The 17,168-nt window shown below is 41.5% G+C and overlaps 1 protein-coding gene and 1 pseudogene across 1 annotated transcript in view; both read right to left on the bottom strand.

Annotated features, from left to right (window-relative positions):
* Positions 1-17,168, bottom strand: part of LOC101609866 (phospholipid-transporting ATPase FetA-like) — a 108,126-nt gene that overhangs the window by 78,520 nt on the left and 12,438 nt on the right. The window contains exons 4-7 of the mRNA XM_045159557.1: positions 8,996-9,051; positions 3,024-3,137; positions 2,410-2,508; positions 358-419 (exon numbers count right to left, since the gene is read on the bottom strand). Of these exons, the coding sequence (XP_045015492.1) occupies positions 358-419; positions 2,410-2,508; positions 3,024-3,137; positions 8,996-9,051 (331 nt within the window). The remainder of the gene's footprint in view (positions 1-357; positions 420-2,409; positions 2,509-3,023; positions 3,138-8,995; positions 9,052-17,168) is intronic.
* LOC105944000 lies at positions 4,873-8,356 on the bottom strand (annotated as a pseudogene).

The raw sequence follows: 17,168 nt of genomic DNA, 5'->3' as shown, positions 1-17,168 counted from the left end.
CTCTCGGGAGGCAGAGGGAGGAGGATCGTCCTGAATTTAAGGCCACCCTGAGACTACATAGTGAATTCCAGGTCAGCCTGAGCCAGAGTAAGACTCTAACCCCCCCCCAAAAAAAAGAAGTAAATAAATGAATTCTTTAGAACACTTGCCTAGCACAAATATGAATCTTGGATTTGACCCTAAGTACCTCAAGAAAGGATTGCAATTAAATAGTAACAATATTTTCTTATGCCAATCTGTGGCTAGTTTCACAGTTCCAAGCTACCTTTCCAAAGTACCCAGCATTTCAAGTGTTAGCAAGACTGGCCCACTCCCAGGGCTGGTTCTGCCCACACTGGCTTCTCTAGTTGAGCATACCTGCCATTCACCAGCACCAGGACAGAACGGTTGTTAACTTGCTTGTCATTTTGGTGCCTCTTCTAAAATCACACAAGAAAATATTTAGGAAATAGATATATAGCAAATTACATGTATAAATTTAACATTTTGAAATATTCCTTTTAATTCTTTTTCTTCCTCCTACCAAAAGCTCTCCTACCATTAAAATCAGGCCAAGAGGATGATGTCTTCTGGAAACTGGGAGAGGAATGGAGAAAAAGAACCCAAGGAGGGACTGGAGAGATGGCTTAGTGGTTAAGGCGTTTGCCTGTGATAGTGGTTAAGGCGTTTGCCTGTGAAGCCAAAGGATCCTGGTTCAATTCTCCAGGACCCACGTAAGCCAGATGCACAAGGGGGCGCACATGTCTGGAGTTTGTTTGCAGTGGCTGGAGGCCCTGGGGCACCCTTTCTTTCCCTCCCTCTTTCTCTCTCTTTGCCTCTTTCTAGCAAATAAATAAAGTGTATTTTTTAAAAAAAAAGAACCCAAGGAAAAGAAAAAGATACAATTTTGGTACTAAATGTCAATACTAAATTCTGGGCGCATCAGAACAAAGAACTTTGCAGAGCCCAGAGGATAGAGCGCACAATGGCAGGCGAGACTAAAGACCCAAGCAGCTACTGTTCCCGAGCACACTCCCATGTCACCCCACTGTGAGTGGCACACAGATGCTTCTACAGCTGTAAGGAGGCTCATTCAAAGACCAAGCAGCAGAGCAAACACAGGGCATGCTCTAATGCTGGGGTTCGCATGGATCACCTCCTCCAGGTGAAGTTACTTACTCCTTGGAAAAAGGGCTGGACTAGGAAGGCGGCAGGCAATTCTGAGTTCTGAACTAGAAGAAGCTAGAAACTGACAGGTAAAGATTTCTGTTCTCGCTGGAAAGAGATGTGAGTAGGATCTATCTATATATATGTGTGTGTATATATATATATATATATATATATATATATATATATATATATATATATATGGGTCTGAGCTGAAAATGAGTTTAGTATTTAGAAATAAAGTTATGTTTTTTAATTTTTTTATTTTTGAAAGAAAGAGAAAGAGGCAGGGAGGGGGGAGAAAATGGGTGCACCAGGGCCTTTCAGCCACTGTGAATGAACTCCAGACACTTATACCCCCACGTGCACATGTACCATATTGATTGCACACTTGCATGGCTATGCTTCTGGCTACGTGGGACCTGGAGATTCAAACATGAGTTCTTAGGCTTTGCAGGCAGGCACCTTAACCACTAAGCCATCTCTCCAGCTCAGCCCAAGTTATGATTTTTGTATATCTAAGTTGTGACAAATTTAAACTACCTAATGTGCTAAGCCTGGATTTTACAGAGTTAAAAGATCAAGGACAATACCATGTTCTCAAACATGGGTCTAAAAACTATCTTGACAAAGTCAGGACTCTTCAGAGACACTACAAGGAGTAGCTTCCCAAATATCACTAGCATTGCTTTGAGTTGGGGCTGACCCCTCAGAGCACACCCTGTGATGGGCCAGCTTTTATCTCTGAGGCCTAGAAAAAAAAGTGGATACATGCTTTGTCATGAGGCTTTCTAAAACTGAAGAGCTCCTAACTGTACATGCCCAACAGAAGTGGCAGTTGGAAAGAGAAATAGGGAGAGTTTGAGAGAAGGATGAGAATGTGGAGAGAGAGGAGAACAAAGGAAAATGAGAAAAAGAGGAAGAGGGAAAAGGAATATAAAATGGGAGAGTAGGAGCAGAGAAAGAAAGGAGAAAGCTGAGGTGTGGGTGTAGTAGATTATTAAAGAGAGGGAAGGAGGCCTGGAGTGGGGACTAAACATGGTGGCAGCAGAGAAAGGCCTAGTTTCTCCTTTCTGGTCATGCCAGACAGCCACCAGTCTTGGGCCTATGGAAATGATATAGCCGCTGAGGAAGATGAGGGAACAAGGATAAGAGACATGGTTTCCTGTTCAGCACTTCTTAGCACAAGGTAGTTCTGGGAAGGTTTTTCGTCCATAGCCTAATTACTAGGTATGGCGAGGAAAGCCCAGGAAACCACTTCACCACATCATCGATGGCATCTTTCACTCCGGTAATGGACAGCACCACTATCAGGGGTATCACAGTTGTGTACCAAGCCAAAGAGGAGATCTGGGGAATCAACTGTGGGAGTGAAAAGGAGAGAGCTCAGGTCAGGAAACTTAAAGGGCAAGTGTTTCCCCATTTCCATGCTTCCATCATCATTTCTGCCTACCAAGGTTTATAATAAACCCAATTATCCTTGTTGCTTTTCAGTGCTGTAGCTTCCTTATAGTAAGTAAGCATTTTCCAACAGAGTGTAAAGAAAAGGCTACAAATTTCTACATATCTATTTTGAATGATTCTACCTTTTTTAAAAAAATAAAAATAAAAACAAAAACAGGAGAAGCCACTTCTCTGATAATGAAAGGCACCAAGAATAGACTGTTAGACGGGACATAGGAAAACCACATCCTGTCCCACAGCTCTCTAGTACAAGGAAAGTTAGAGGATGTGTCCCCTTTCTCCCAATATGAGTCACCCTACACTGTTCCTTCCTTGTATGGACTCTCATCTCTCAATTCAGGGACCAATTATAGAACCAGAGCTGAGCCCAGAATGGCTAAGGAAACACTTGGAAGACGCCCCCAAGGACATACCTGGAGGAGCAGCAAGACAAGGAAATAGGCATTTGCAAGCCTCTGGAACTGTTCAAATAGGTTCAGAGGCAGAAAGTTAAAGATAGTGTATTTTGAAGTCTTGATGGTATTGTTCTGTAAGCAAAATGTAAATAAGAATATCAATAACAACAACAAACCAATTGCAAGTAGAGAACCAAAAACAGCTCAAAGCTGGGTTGATCAAGATGTAATTATTGAATGTAGGCTATATACTAAACATTTTGTCAGGAACCATGGGCACAGTGGTGAATGAGACAGACACCTTTTTCCAAAGGGGCAATAGTTATTAGAGAACTACCATTTTCAAAACCTACTTAGTTCCCATGACTATGTGTACAGCGAATACCACTGTGCTCATTTTATAGATAAAAGAACTGAGCATCAGAGAAGCCTCATGGTATTTCAAGGTTAGTAAGAGGCAAAGCTGTATTCAAACTCAGGTGTGTCTGATGCCAAAAAGCAGCCTTCCTGCACCCCAGTACTTATGCATAGAGAGGGAAGTCTGCTTCTAGTGTCATACCTTGACTACTTTTGTTTTTCAGAACCTCAGAAAACGCAGAACTCATGAACTAATATCCCATAGGATACAAGCATTATTGCTCTATGTGTTTTCATATTTAATATATATATGTCTATACACACACATATTATATGAATAGCTACAGATGCATGAAATAACATGTATGAAAGCACTGTTTGAAGCTGGGCATAATGGTGTGCCCCTGTAATCCCAGAGCTCAGGAGACTATGGCAGGAGGATTGTGAGCTCAAAGCCAGATAGCAAGACCCTGCCTCAAAAAAACCAATCTAAGTAAAGTCAAAACAAACAAAAGTATCACTTGTCAACTGTTAAATATTGAAAATAACCCAAATGTTCATTTATAAGGAGCTATTTAAAAACTATGTAAAATCATAAGAAGAAATATTATGCAGCTGAAAAAAGAAAAATAGGCTATTATGAGATTATCATTTTGAACATATATGGTTCAACCAGGCATGGTGGTGCACACTTTAATCCCAGCACTTGGGAGGCAGAGGTAGGAGGATCATGAGTTCAAGGCCACCCTGAGACTACATAGTGAATTCCAGGTCAGCCTGAGCTAGAGTAAAACCCTACCTTGAAAAACAGAAACAACAACAACAACAACAAAAGAAAATATTATGGTTCAGGGTGGTATAAAATGTGAGCACATAATATATATTTATGAGCCAGGCATAGTGGTGCACACCTTTAATCCTAGCACTTGGAAGGCACAGGTAGGAGAATCACTGTGAGTTTGAGGCCACCCTGAGACTACATACTAAATTCCAGGTCCGCCTGGACCCTACTGCAACAAACAGGAAAAAAAAGAATACATATATACATACATACATATATATGTATATAAAATATATATTATATATTAGTAGATATATTATATATGATATTATATATATATATTCACATTTGCTTTATATACATAGAGGCACTAATGAATACATAGGAAACTAATGAAAGTGGTTCTCTGTAAGGGAGCAGATAGGTAATGGATTTTCAATATATTTATTTATTTTTGAACTTTTAATAATGGTCTTTAATTTTTTGCTTTTTCTTAAAATAAATTTCTTACTAAATTAAAGGTAAGTCTACTTGATAACATTTTATTTCAGCTCTTCATCATTTGAATTATGGGCTCTTCTACTCCCTAGCCATTTTAGTTAAATGTCACACACAAGAGGACGTATTGATTTGTACTATAATTCAAACTGCTGTTGTCCCAGAATCACCAATGCATTTTTGAGTATCTAGATGAATACGTTCACCCTCTGTAAGAAGCTTACGAAGAGCCTAGGAGTTTTCAGTTGATTTTGAAGGCTGAATCTGTCCTGCTTCAAACTTTTCCTTGAATTTTAAATAGTCTCTTTTTTTATCGAGGTATTTTATCCACTGCTGGGACAGCTCGCCTCAAATGGGCTCCGCAGCTGCCCACAACGTGCCGCGTCCTCTGTGCGCTCATGCAGACGCTGCCAGTCCAGCTGGCGGGCGGCACACCCGCCTCTCCTTCATGGGGGCCGCCAGGGCTGCCGCACCGGATGCGCGACCGGACCCCCGCCCGCCCACTCCCGGCTCCCAGCACCTTCAATATATTTATTTTTATGAATTACTTATTCATAAATAAATTACAATTAATAGGAAATGGGTGAATATCTATCAAGTATTTTCTGTAGAGCTGGTTTTGTCTTCAAATACTCTTTTAACCTGCTTTTGTCATGGAATGTCCTTATTTCTCCGTCTATTTGAATGGATAGCTTTGCAGGATAAAGTAACCTTGGTTGACAGTTGTTATCTTTCAGAACTTGGAATACATCACTCCAAGCCCTTCTGGCTTTAAAAGTTTGTGTTGAATAATCTGCTGTAATCCTGATGGGCTTGCTTTTGTAGGTAACTTGATTTTTCTCTCTAACTGCTTTCAATATTTTTTCTTTGGTGTTTGTGTTTGGAAGTTTGATTATAATATGGCGAGGAGAGGTTCTTTCCAGGTTTTGTCTGGCTGGGGTTCTAAAGGCTTCCTGTATCTGCATTGGCACCTCTTTCCCAATTTGGGGGAAATTTTCTTCTATGATTTTGTTGAAGATGCCTACTATGCCTTTGGAGTGGAATTCTCCTTCTACTATGCCCTGAATTCTTTATATATATATATATTTTTTTTTAATTTTTATTAACATTTTCCATGATTATAAAATATATCCCATGGTAATTCCCTCCCTCCCCACCCCCACACTTTCCCATTTGAAATTCCATTCTCCATCATATTACCTCCCCATTACAATCATTGTAATTACATATATACAATATCAACCTATTAAGTATCCTCCTCCCTTCCTTTCTCTACCCTTTATGTCTCCTTTTTAACTTACTGGCCTCTGCTACTAAGTATTTTCATTCTCACGCAGAAGCCCAGTCATCTGTAACTAGGATCCACATATGAGAGAGAACATGTGGCGCTTGGCTTTCTGGGTCTGGGTTACCTCACTTAGTATAATACTTTCCAGGTCCATCCATTTTTCTGCAAATTTCATAACTTCATTTTTCTTTACCGCTGAGTAGAACTCCATTGTATAAATGTGCCACATCTTCATTATCCACTCATCTGTTGAGGGACATCTAGGCTGGTTCCATTTCCCAGCTATTATAAATTGAGCAGCAATAAACATGGTTGAGCACGTACTTCTAAGGAAATGAGATGAGTCCTTTGGATATATGCCTAGGAGTGCTATAGCTGGGTCATATGGTAGATCAATCTCTAGCTGTTTTAGGAACCTCCACACTGTTTTCCACAATGGCTGGACCAGATTGCATTCCCACCAGCAGTGCAGAAGGGTTCCTTTTTTTCCACATCCCCGCCAACATTTATGATCATTTGTTTTCATGATGGTGGCCAATCTGACAGGAGTAAGATGGAATCTCAATGTAGTTTTAATCTGCATGTCCCTGACCTAAATTCTTATATTTGATCTTTTCATAGTGTCCCGAATACCTTCAAATTCCCACTCATACTTTTCTATAAGTTTGTCTTTCTCTTTGTTGGACTGTATTAGATCTGCCACCTGGTCTTCTAGCTTAGATATTCTGTCCTCTCCCTCATCCATTCTACTGGTGAGATTTTCTACAGAGGTTTTTATTTCATTAGCTGTGTTCTTCATTGCTAGTAATTCTGACTGGTTTTTCTTTATTATTTCTATTTCCTTATTTATGTCTTGTATTGCCTTCTTTATTTCATGAAATTGGTGTCCTGCATCTTCTTTGATTCCTTTGATTTCCTCTTTAAGTTCCTCTTTGATTCTTTTGATTTGTTCTTTGACCTCTTTAAACATATTTATAATCATTCTTTTGAACTCTTTCTCAGGCATTTCCTCTAACTCGTTCTCACTGGAGGACATTTCTGATGCATTAATACTTTTAGGTGGATTTATATCGTCTTTCTTTTTAGTGTTTCTTGTGTTATAATGTATATATTTTTGCATCTTGGATTACGTTAATGCTTGGATTTTCTAGCTAGCTGGGTATTCTTAGCTGTATCAATTGATTTGATGTTATATATTTTCATGGTAGGAGCTTAAGGTGTTAGGTGTGGCTCTTAAGACTCTCAGAGTATCTACAAAGGTGTTCCTAGGGGTTGAGTTTCCCTGCTATGGGAGTATTCAAGCAGGCTGAGTGGAATAAAATACAGGTAGATTCTAAAAGTTAACTAAACACTGTACACATTCATTCAAAAACAGCCCCAAGTATGTATGCAAGAGTAGTTATTATAATGACCAGATCCTCTATCAACAATGAGGTTAAGATTTCTGGTCTGTTGAGGGATCCAAGTCAGCTTGTGAGATCCTTCCCCGGTGCAATCCCAGTTACCTTGGATGATTTTGGTCTCAGTCAAGTTGCTGCCTGGGCCGTCGGGCTGCTGTTCTGATTTCTGGAGCTGGGCACTGGCTTTTCCTGTGGGGCAAACCGAGCCTGGCAAGTGTGGCCAGGCAGATCAGCACCCCTGCTGCTGGAACTGCTGTTGCTAAAGCTGCCGCTACTGGGTCTGTAGCCACTGCTGCTTCTGCTGCTGCTGCTTCTGCTGCTGCTGTAGCTGCCACTGCTGGAGTCACCACTGCTGCTGAAGCTGCTGCTGCTGTGTCCACTGCCATTGCTGCCACTGAAGCTGCTGCTGTGGGATTTGCCACTGCTGCTGCTCCTGGGTCTGCTGCTGCTGGGTCTGCCGCTACTGCCGCGACTAGAGCTGCTACTGCTGGGGCAGCTGTTACCGGTGCTGGAGCCACTGATGTTGCTGCCGAACTCTGCTCCTGCTTGGGTCCCGCTGTCGGCTCAAGTTGGCGTGGCCGGGTCCCAGGACCGCTGCTCTGTTGGCCAGAGCTGGGCTCAGGCGGTGGGGGAGGGGAGGGAGCCGCAGCTGCTCTGGTTCTCTCGCTGCTCCACGTGTTCTTCTACCTCACGGTCTGCTCCTCCGCTGCTCACTGCCGCTCTCCCTTCACGTTTCCTGAGTTGCAGAGAGCGTGGTGTGAGGGGAAGCTCCCGCACCTGGCTTTTCCTGCGGCTAGAGCCAAGTCTGGCTGTTTTCTGTTGCGCTGCCACCGCCGTGGTTGGTGGAACTGCCGGAGCCGCTTTTGTCGGCCTGTGCAGGCTCTGGATGCTCTGGATCTCTTCTAGTTCTCCGCTGCTGCTTCAATTTCCTATACACCTCACTTTTTAGTAAAAGTGTGTATTTTGCTGAGTTTTTTTGGTCTTTTTTCCCCCCTGGGCTGCTTTGGTGTGGTACCTACGCCGCCATCTTAACTGGAAGTCCGCGAATATCATTAATAGGTCATTTTCAGAAAAAGACATTCAAAAGTCTAATTAATGCAAAAAGATTATTGATTTCATTCAAAATTAAGAAAGCATAGATAATGAAATGTCCTTTTCATCTAAGGGCCAGAAAAGATTTAAAAAGTTGATAATAACCAGTTTGAGGCAGGCATGGTGATTGTATGCCTGTAATCCCAGCTCAGTAGGTGTGTGTGGTGGGAAGTTCACAAGTCTGAGGTCAACTTGGGCTACAAAGTGAGACACTAGTTTGGCAGGAATATGAAAAATGAGCAGTCTCTGCTGCAGACAAAAATATAAATGAATGAGGCTCTCGTAATATATACATATACAAATATACCAATTTATATGTATGATGGTGTTTATTTAGGACCATTTATCATATAAAATCGTGTAGACATTTTTTGTGGTTTTCTTTTTATTTATTTATTTTATTTCGAAGTAGGGTCTCACTCTGACCCAGGCTGACCTAGAATTCACTCTGTAGTCTCACGGTGGCCTTGAACTCATGGAGCTCCTCCTACCTCTGCCTCCCGAGTGCTGGGATGAAAGGGGAATATTATAGGAGAACACTAGTCTGCTTCTGAAGTAGTGGCAGGAAACTCACCGGATACTCAAAAATAGAGTTGAATAATCTGTTGTTGGCCATCAAGCATCTCTTTTCTGAAAGACAGAGGAGAAAACTGATGAGGAGGGTGGTCCTCTCAAGCCAGGCGGGGATGAGGCCTGCTAGCAGAGACCTCACTAGCTTCCCACACTTGACTGCTGAGGCTATCTGTTTAAAAATGGGATTTGGGGTGCTATATATGTAGCTCAGTTTGTAGAGTGTTTGCTTGACATGCATGAAGTCCTGGATTTGACCCCCCGCATTTCATAAGTCAGGTATGGGAGATGGAGGCAGGAGGATCCGAAGTACAAGGTCATCCCTTAGCTATATATTGAGTTAAAGGCCAGCCCAGGATACATGAGATCCTGTCTCCAAACAAGTAAATAAAAAGTAAACAAAACATGAGGATATTGTAGGTAGGCATGGAGGTACATATCTGTAATCTCAGCACTGGGAACCTGAGGCGGAAGGATTGTGAGCTGGAGGCCACCCTGCGATTTATAGTGAGAGCCTGACTCAGAAATCCAAACAAATACAAAAATAAAAAAGCTGAGTGTAGGGGCTCACCTTTAATTCCAGCACTCAGGAGGCTGAGGAAGGAGGACTGCTTTGAGCAGAAGGCCAGACTGGGCTACAGAGTGAGCTGCAGGTCAGCCTGGGCAACAACAACAAAGAGCTGGGGGCAAGTACAGGGATAGAGCCCTTGTGTTGCATACACAAGGCACTGGGTTCAATCCCCAGCACTGAAAAAAAATCAAGAAATATAATAAACGTGAAACTATTCAAGTCTTTCAGCTTTCTGGAGGTAATAAAATGAGTATCTCGAAAGATCTAATACCTAAACTATGCTGGTCAGCGATGCTGTCATATTCAAGGTTGTAAATAAGCCACTAACCTGTCAATACAAGGAATAAAAAAAATCTCATGCAAGTCCACAGCTTCCCTATCTTTATTCAACTCATAATCCTCCTAGAAATCCTTCATCCTAGTAATTACATGAATAGAATATAACAAGAAAGAAATAAGTGATTCCACTTTCCAGTGTTGGGATTAAAGGAATTCTCAAACACACGTGGCTATTTCTTTTTTGTTTGTTTGGTTTTTTGTTTTTAGTTTTTTGTGTTTTTTTTTGAGGTAGGGACTCCGTCTAGCCCAGTCTGACCTGGAATTCACTATGTAATCTCAGGGTGGCCTTGAATTCACGGTGATCCACCTACCTCTGCCTCCCAAGTGCTGGGATTAAAGGCATGTGCCACCACACCCGGCAACGTGGCTATTATTAAATTTGATCACAGAGATAACTTTAACATACATTTCAAAGTTCTAACAGCTTTTCCCAAGAACTTATCCAAGGCCAGGTGAGGTGATACATGTCTATAATCCTAGCATGTGGCAGGCTGAGGCAGAAGGGATCTCAAATTTGAGGCCAGTCTGGGCTACACAAGTATACAGTGAGACCCTGTCTTAAAAACATAAATGCAAATCAAGAGTAAAGATTAGGGCTGGGGAGATTTCTCAGAGCTGGTTAAGAGCATTTGGTGCACAAATTTGAGGGTCTGAAAGAGCACTAGATGTCCTGAATTTGATTCCCCAGTACCCACATAAAAAGCTGGGTGTGACCATGCACATCTGTAACACCAGTCCTGGGTTGGAGAAGGTGGAGACTTAGAATCCCCAGATGCACTGACTGGGAAGCAAAGCAACTCTGGGTTGAAGAAAGCGTTCCCTCAAGGAAACAGGAAGGTGAGCGTGCCCAATGCGCTCCCTGGACTTCTGAGCATGTGCACATACACCATACACAGCAAATTATACATACTCTAAAACTTGCACACCAAATTAAAGAGAATAAAGATTCATTCAAAATTGCCTAGGATTTGTATAAACCAAGTGTGGTGGTGCACACCTTTAATCCCAGCACTCGGGAGGCAGAGGTAGGAGGATCACCATGAGTTCAAAGCCACCCTGAGACGACATAGTGAATTCCAGATCAGCCTGAGCTACAGAGAGACCCTGCCTCAAAAAACAAAAATCCTAGGATTTATAAATAATATGAGAGAAAACTAGGGGAACTGTTTTCCTATTGTTAATTCAAGATTATTTGGTTATCCTACATGAAATAAGAATGACAAGATGGGATTCATATGGGAAGGTCAGAATTAGGACCATATGTTGTTTTATTTTATTTTATTTTCTCAGTCTCAGGGTGGCTTCAAACTCATGGCAATCCTCTTACCTCTGTCTCCCAAGGGCTAGGATAAAGGTATGTGCCACCACACCTGGCTAGGACCATATGTCTTTAAGCCAGGCCACATGGGTTATGAAACATGAAGTGGACTGAATGTTTTAGAATATGGCAGGGGTCCCATAGTGGGTAAGAATACAGAGAAGCAAGCCAGGCTACCAGGGTCAAATCTTAGTCCTACACTTACTAGCTGTGTAGCCTTGAAGAAATTACTTAACCTCTTTGAAACTCACTTTATCTGTAAAATGGAAATGTTAATAATATCTACTCGTAAAGTTATTATGAGAACTTATGAGGCATGTCAGCATTTGAGAATAATTCCTGGCATACAGAATATGCTTAGAATATTGTAGCAATTATTGACTGAACTTTTTTTTTTAGGTGACTAGGGCAAGTCACCTTCCATTTCTTTTTTATTTGTATGTGCATGTCAGAGTTTGATGTCAGGTGTCTTTCTCAATCGCTGTCCACAGGAGGAAGGGTCTCTCACTTGAACATACAGCTAACTGATTTGGCTAGTCTAGTTTGCTAGCTTGCCTCAGTATCACCTACCTGTCTCCAAGTGCTACGGTTATAGGCAGGTCACCATGGTTACCAGCATTTATGTGGATGCTGGGGACCAGCAAGCACTGTATCCACTGAGCTATCTCCCGTGCCCCCTTCTCTGCATTGTATTGGGTGTATGTGTGTTTGTGTACCTGCAGGTATACTTGCATGTGTGTGTGTAAGGGGCCAGAGGTTGACACTGGTGCCATCCTCAGAAACACTATCTACCTCCTTTGACAGGCTCTCGCATTAGCCCACACTCATCAGGTAGGCTGCTCTGGCTGGCCAATGAGCCTCAGGGATCCTCCTGTCTCTACTTCCCCAGTGCTGAGATTATAAGTGCATGCCACTGCATCTGGAATTTTGTATGGGAACTGGGGAATCAAACTCAAGTCTTCTAAGCACTTTACCGACCCCTAAGCCATCTCCTGAGCTCTTAGTTTCCATTTCTGAGCTTCACTTTCTTCATATGTACAGTGAGGTAGCTGAGCCTGGCAATGTGCATTGGTAATATCAGCATGTGTGCAACTGAAGCAGCAAGACTGCATATAAAGATAGTCTCTAGGGCTGAAGAGATGGCTTAGCGGTTAAGCGCTTGCCTGTGAAACCTAAGGACCCCGGTTCGAGGCTCGGTTCCCCAGGTCCCACGTTAGCCAGATGCACAAGGGGGTGCACGCGTCTGGAGTTTGTTTGCAGAGGCTGGAAGCCCTAGCGCGCCCATTCTCTCTCTCTCCCTCTACCTGTCTTTCTCTCTGTGTCTGTCGCTCTCAAATAAATAAGTAAATAAATTTTTAAAAAGCCATTTGAAAAAAAAAAAGATACAGTCTCCAAAAAGACAAAAAGTGGAGTGGAAAAAAGCTATCTCATATACTAACATGAAAGTTAAATGGGATTCCTGACAGATCAAAAGTACACACTAGGGCTGGAGAGATGGCTTAGCACTTAAAGGTGTTTGCCTGCCAAGCCTAAGGACTGGTATTCCATCTCTCTTGGGATCTCATATTAGTCAGATGCACAAAGGTGAGGCAAGCACAAGGTTGCATATGCCCACTAGGTGGCGTAAGCGTCTGGAGCTGGCTTTAGTGGCTGAGGCCCTAGCATGTCGATTTTTTTCTCTTTAAAATAAAAAAAGTACACACTCAGTGTTATATTCTGTTCTCGTCTTCTGACTAAGGAGATTCCACAGCATCAATGTAGTTGTCTGTGCCCGGAGTAGATGCTGGGCCTTCAGTGGTCTCCTGAGGCTGTACTATGCTGATATAGCCAATGGAGGATGGCCACAAAAGACACTACGTAGTAAAAGGCATTCTTGCTCCCTTTGTGAGAAAGTAGAATTATCAAAATAGCAGAAGCCTATGTTTAAGTATAAACTTGGAATTTTGATTCAGATGGCACTGTGTAAAACTTAGTTTTTATGAAACATTGAGGTTAATTCAATCTCAAGTTTTAGCCACCAAAGATACAGAAGATTATAGGTCAGCCTTAGACTAGGAAATGGCAGAAACTGAAAAGGAAAATGGGCTTACTAAGATAGAGCTAAGAAAAAATAGTATACTGAAAAGTAAGTGACCACAATGAAAAAGGACCAAGAGGGTTGTAGAAATAGCAGGGGACCAGGTGGTTGGGTGGCCATCAGTCTTAGGAGACTCTGAGCAAATGTTTCCTTGCACACGTAATGGGAAATTAATGTATCGAGATTTTCCAGCTGGAAATGAGATAATCATCAAGGGTTCAAGTCTGTAACTAGTAGATGTGTCAGGTCCTCCTTTCCTTCCAGCTGTCGATATACACAGCTCAATGAAGCCCAGGCGCTGGCAAGGGAAACTCAGGAGTGACTCCTTGCTACAGTCTTAGCTCCACAGGTTGAGGTGATTTTTGGCTATGACTTAAATAGTGCCTGTGATATAAATTTTGTTTCCATGGATGGACCTGGAAAGTATTATATACTAAGTGAGGTAACCCAGAAAGCCAAGCGCCACATGTTCTCTCTCATACATGGATCCTAGCTACAGATGATTGGGCTTCTGTGTGAGAATGAAAATACTTAGTAGCAGAGGCCAGTAAGGTAAAAAGGAGACATAAAGGGTAGAGAAAGGAAGGGAGGAGGATACTTAATAGGTTGATATTGTATATATGTAATTACAATGATTGTAATGGGGAGGTAATATGATGGAGAATGGAATTTCAAATGGGAAAGTGTGGGGGTGGGGAGGGAGGGAATTACCATGGGATATATTTTATAATCATGGAAAATGTTAATAAAAATTTAAAAAAAATTTTGTTTCCCCATCTCTAAACACAAGTGAGGAGAGCTGCTAAGGGAAGAATAATTGGGCAGTTTCAGTTGAACTCAATTCACATTAGGAATGCTAGAATTCCTTAGACAGATTCTAAATGATCACAATTTATGGTGGTCAAATCACAATCTAAAAACAATATGGCTAGCAGTAGATTTAGTTAACCATACGGCCACAACATTGGGTACATGAGAATATTTGTAATCTCTCCAAACTGGAGATACCTGGAGTCCAGACACCAGATAATCCTTCAACATAAGTAATACTAAGAATAGCTAAATGAAAGAACAGAGTCATACAGCAGAATCTATCTACTTGTAGGAGAAAGCTTTTTATGCTTTCTGACCACAATTTTATTACATAGCTAATGCTATGTCCTATGAGCTACAGTCAATTCACTTATACTCATTAGAGTTTTTCCTCACTAAACAAAGCGCTCCTTAAAATACCCATCATAAGATCTGCATTTTTTTCCTGTTTGTCTTCTTTTAAAAAAGTTATTTTTATTCATTTATTTGAAAGAGGCAGGGAGAGATAGAGAGAATGGGTATGCCAGGGCCTCCAGCCACTGTAAACAAACTCCAGACACAAGTGCCACCTTGGGCACCTGGCTTACGTGGGTCCTGGAGGATCTAACCTAGGTCCTTTGGCTTCACAAGCAAATACCTTAACCGCTAAGCCATCCCTCCAGACTGCCTTTGGGTTTTTTGTGTATTCTTTTCAAGGTAGGGTCTCACTCTAGCACAGGCTAACCTGGTACTCACTCTGTAGCCCCAGGCTGGCCTAGAACTCATGATGATCCTCCTATATCTGCTTCCCAAGTTCTGTAATTAAAGGTGTATGCCACCATGCCTGGCTATAGACTTTGTTAATGAGGTCAAGATCCTAAATATTAGTTTGATTGTTTTAAAGTATTTAAAGAAACAAAATTCCAGGAACTAACTCTAGAAAATTTAGGTGTCTAATCTAATTATATTTTGAGATATAATTTATATATTCAGTATACTTACAGAGTTCTATAATCCAACTTTTGTGTTTATTTAAATGCTCTGCTGTAGGGCTTTCTATTTCTAGGGCTCTGATTAACTTTCTGTTCTACATGCCATAGTAGTTATGCCTCCCTCCTTTACGTTTTTCCTTTTTCTGGCCTTTTAGTTTCTCCAACATATTTCCCTTTTTGATTATACTGTTTTTATTGACTTTTTAAAAATTATTTGAAATAATATATAAGAAAAATTTTTATGGTAGAAGATCCAAAAACAGAAATAGAACAAAAGATGTCACTTTCAGGTTGGAGAGATGGCTCAGCAATTAAGGTACTTGGTTACAAAGACCGCAGGCCCAGGCTTCATTCCCCAGTACTCATGTAAAGCCACATGCATGCATCTCAAGTTCATTTGCAGTCAGGAGGCTCTAGCACATCCCTTCTCTCTCTCTGCTTGCAAATAAATAAATGAAAGTTTTTAAAAAGTTGTACCTAGCCAGGTGTGGTGGCGCAAGCCTTTAATCCCAGCACTCAGGAGGCAGGAGGTAGGAGGATTGCCGTGAGTTCGAGGCCACCCTGAGACTACATAGTGAATTCCAGGTCAGCCTGAGCTAGAGTGAGACCCTACCTAGAAAGACCAAAAAATAAAATAAAATAAAATAAAATAAAATAAAATAAAATAAAATAAAATAAAATAAAATAAAATAAAATAAAATAAAAAGTTGTACCTTTCAGCTGGGCGTGGTGGCACATTCCTTTAATCCCAGCACTGGGAAGGCCTAGGTAGGAGGATCACCATGAGTTCAAGGCCACCCTGAGAATGCATAGTGAATTCCAGGTCGGCCTGAGCTACAGTGAGTCCCTACCTAAAAAAAAAAAAAAAGAAAAGAAAGAAAAAAAAAATGTACCTTTCTTTTCCTGCACCTTCCAGACCTCTTTCTACTAAGGAAACCACTGTTCACAGACTCATACAGACCCTTTAGATTATTCCTTTCCATGGTATTTAAATCCAAACACACACTCATACACAAACATGCAGACATGGAGTTGCGTGTATTTAGAACAAATGAAATTCTAACTTACATATAGCTTTGCATGCTGCCTTTTTTTCTCTTTATACTTTCATGCCAATACATACAGGTTTATCTTACTCTTAGCCAGGTGTGGTGGTGCATGCCTTTAATCCAAGCACTCGGGAGGCAGAGGTAGAGGATCACTGTGAGTTCGAGGCCACCCTGAGACTACATAGTTAATTCCAGGTCAGCCTGAGCTAGAGAGAGACCCTACCTCAAAAAACCAAAAAAGGGCTGGAGAGATGGTTTAGCGGTTAAGCACTTGCCTGTGAAGCCTAAGGACCCCAGTTCGAGGCTCGGTTCCCCAGGTCCCACATTAGCCAGATGCACAAGGGGGCGCACGCGTCTAGAGTTCATTTGCAGAGGCTGGAAGCCCTGGTGCACCCATTCTCTCCCTCCCTCTATCTGTCTTTCTCTCTGTGTCTGTCACTCTCACATAAAAAATAAAAAAAAAAAATTTAAGTAAATAAAGTTGATCTTACTCTTGTGAATTACTGCTTAGCATTATTTAACCACCTCTTAATAATTATTAATAATTGTTATTGTTGTGCTTTGATAGTAATCAAAATGATATTTGTAGAAGTGTGTGCATGGTAAGAGGAGAGGAGAGAGATAAGAGGTAGGGCAGCTTTATAAGCCCTCCAGGGTGCGGAAAGCTTTGTAGGCACTGTGTTGGGCAAAAAATCTAGACGTATTCAAGATACCAAAGTGACAGCTCAAAACAGGATGTGAAATAAGATTATTATACCTTATCAACTGCAAGTTCCCCTCAGGAACTACTGTGTAGTTTCATTTAGCTTTTTTAGCAACCCTCTAAAGATAATAACTTCAAACTTTATCAAAGTCCTACATATTATTTTGTCCTATTGGCCTGAGCCAACAAAATTTAGGTAGCCAAACAATTGTTCACTGCTCATCATAGCAGACAGCAGCTCTATCTGCTACTTGAAGGGACTCATGCCAAGCAAAGTGGCCTTAGATATCTATCCCATAGTAAAACCTCTGGCTTTTGCAATAACTTATATTTATA

Source organism: Jaculus jaculus, chromosome 1 (genome assembly GCF_020740685.1).
Source record: "Jaculus jaculus isolate mJacJac1 chromosome 1, mJacJac1.mat.Y.cur, whole genome shotgun sequence".
Lineage (NCBI taxonomy): Eukaryota > Metazoa > Chordata > Mammalia > Rodentia > Dipodidae > Jaculus > Jaculus jaculus.
Note: the sequence above shows the minus strand (reverse complement) of the source record. Positions and strands in the feature narration are given on the sequence as shown.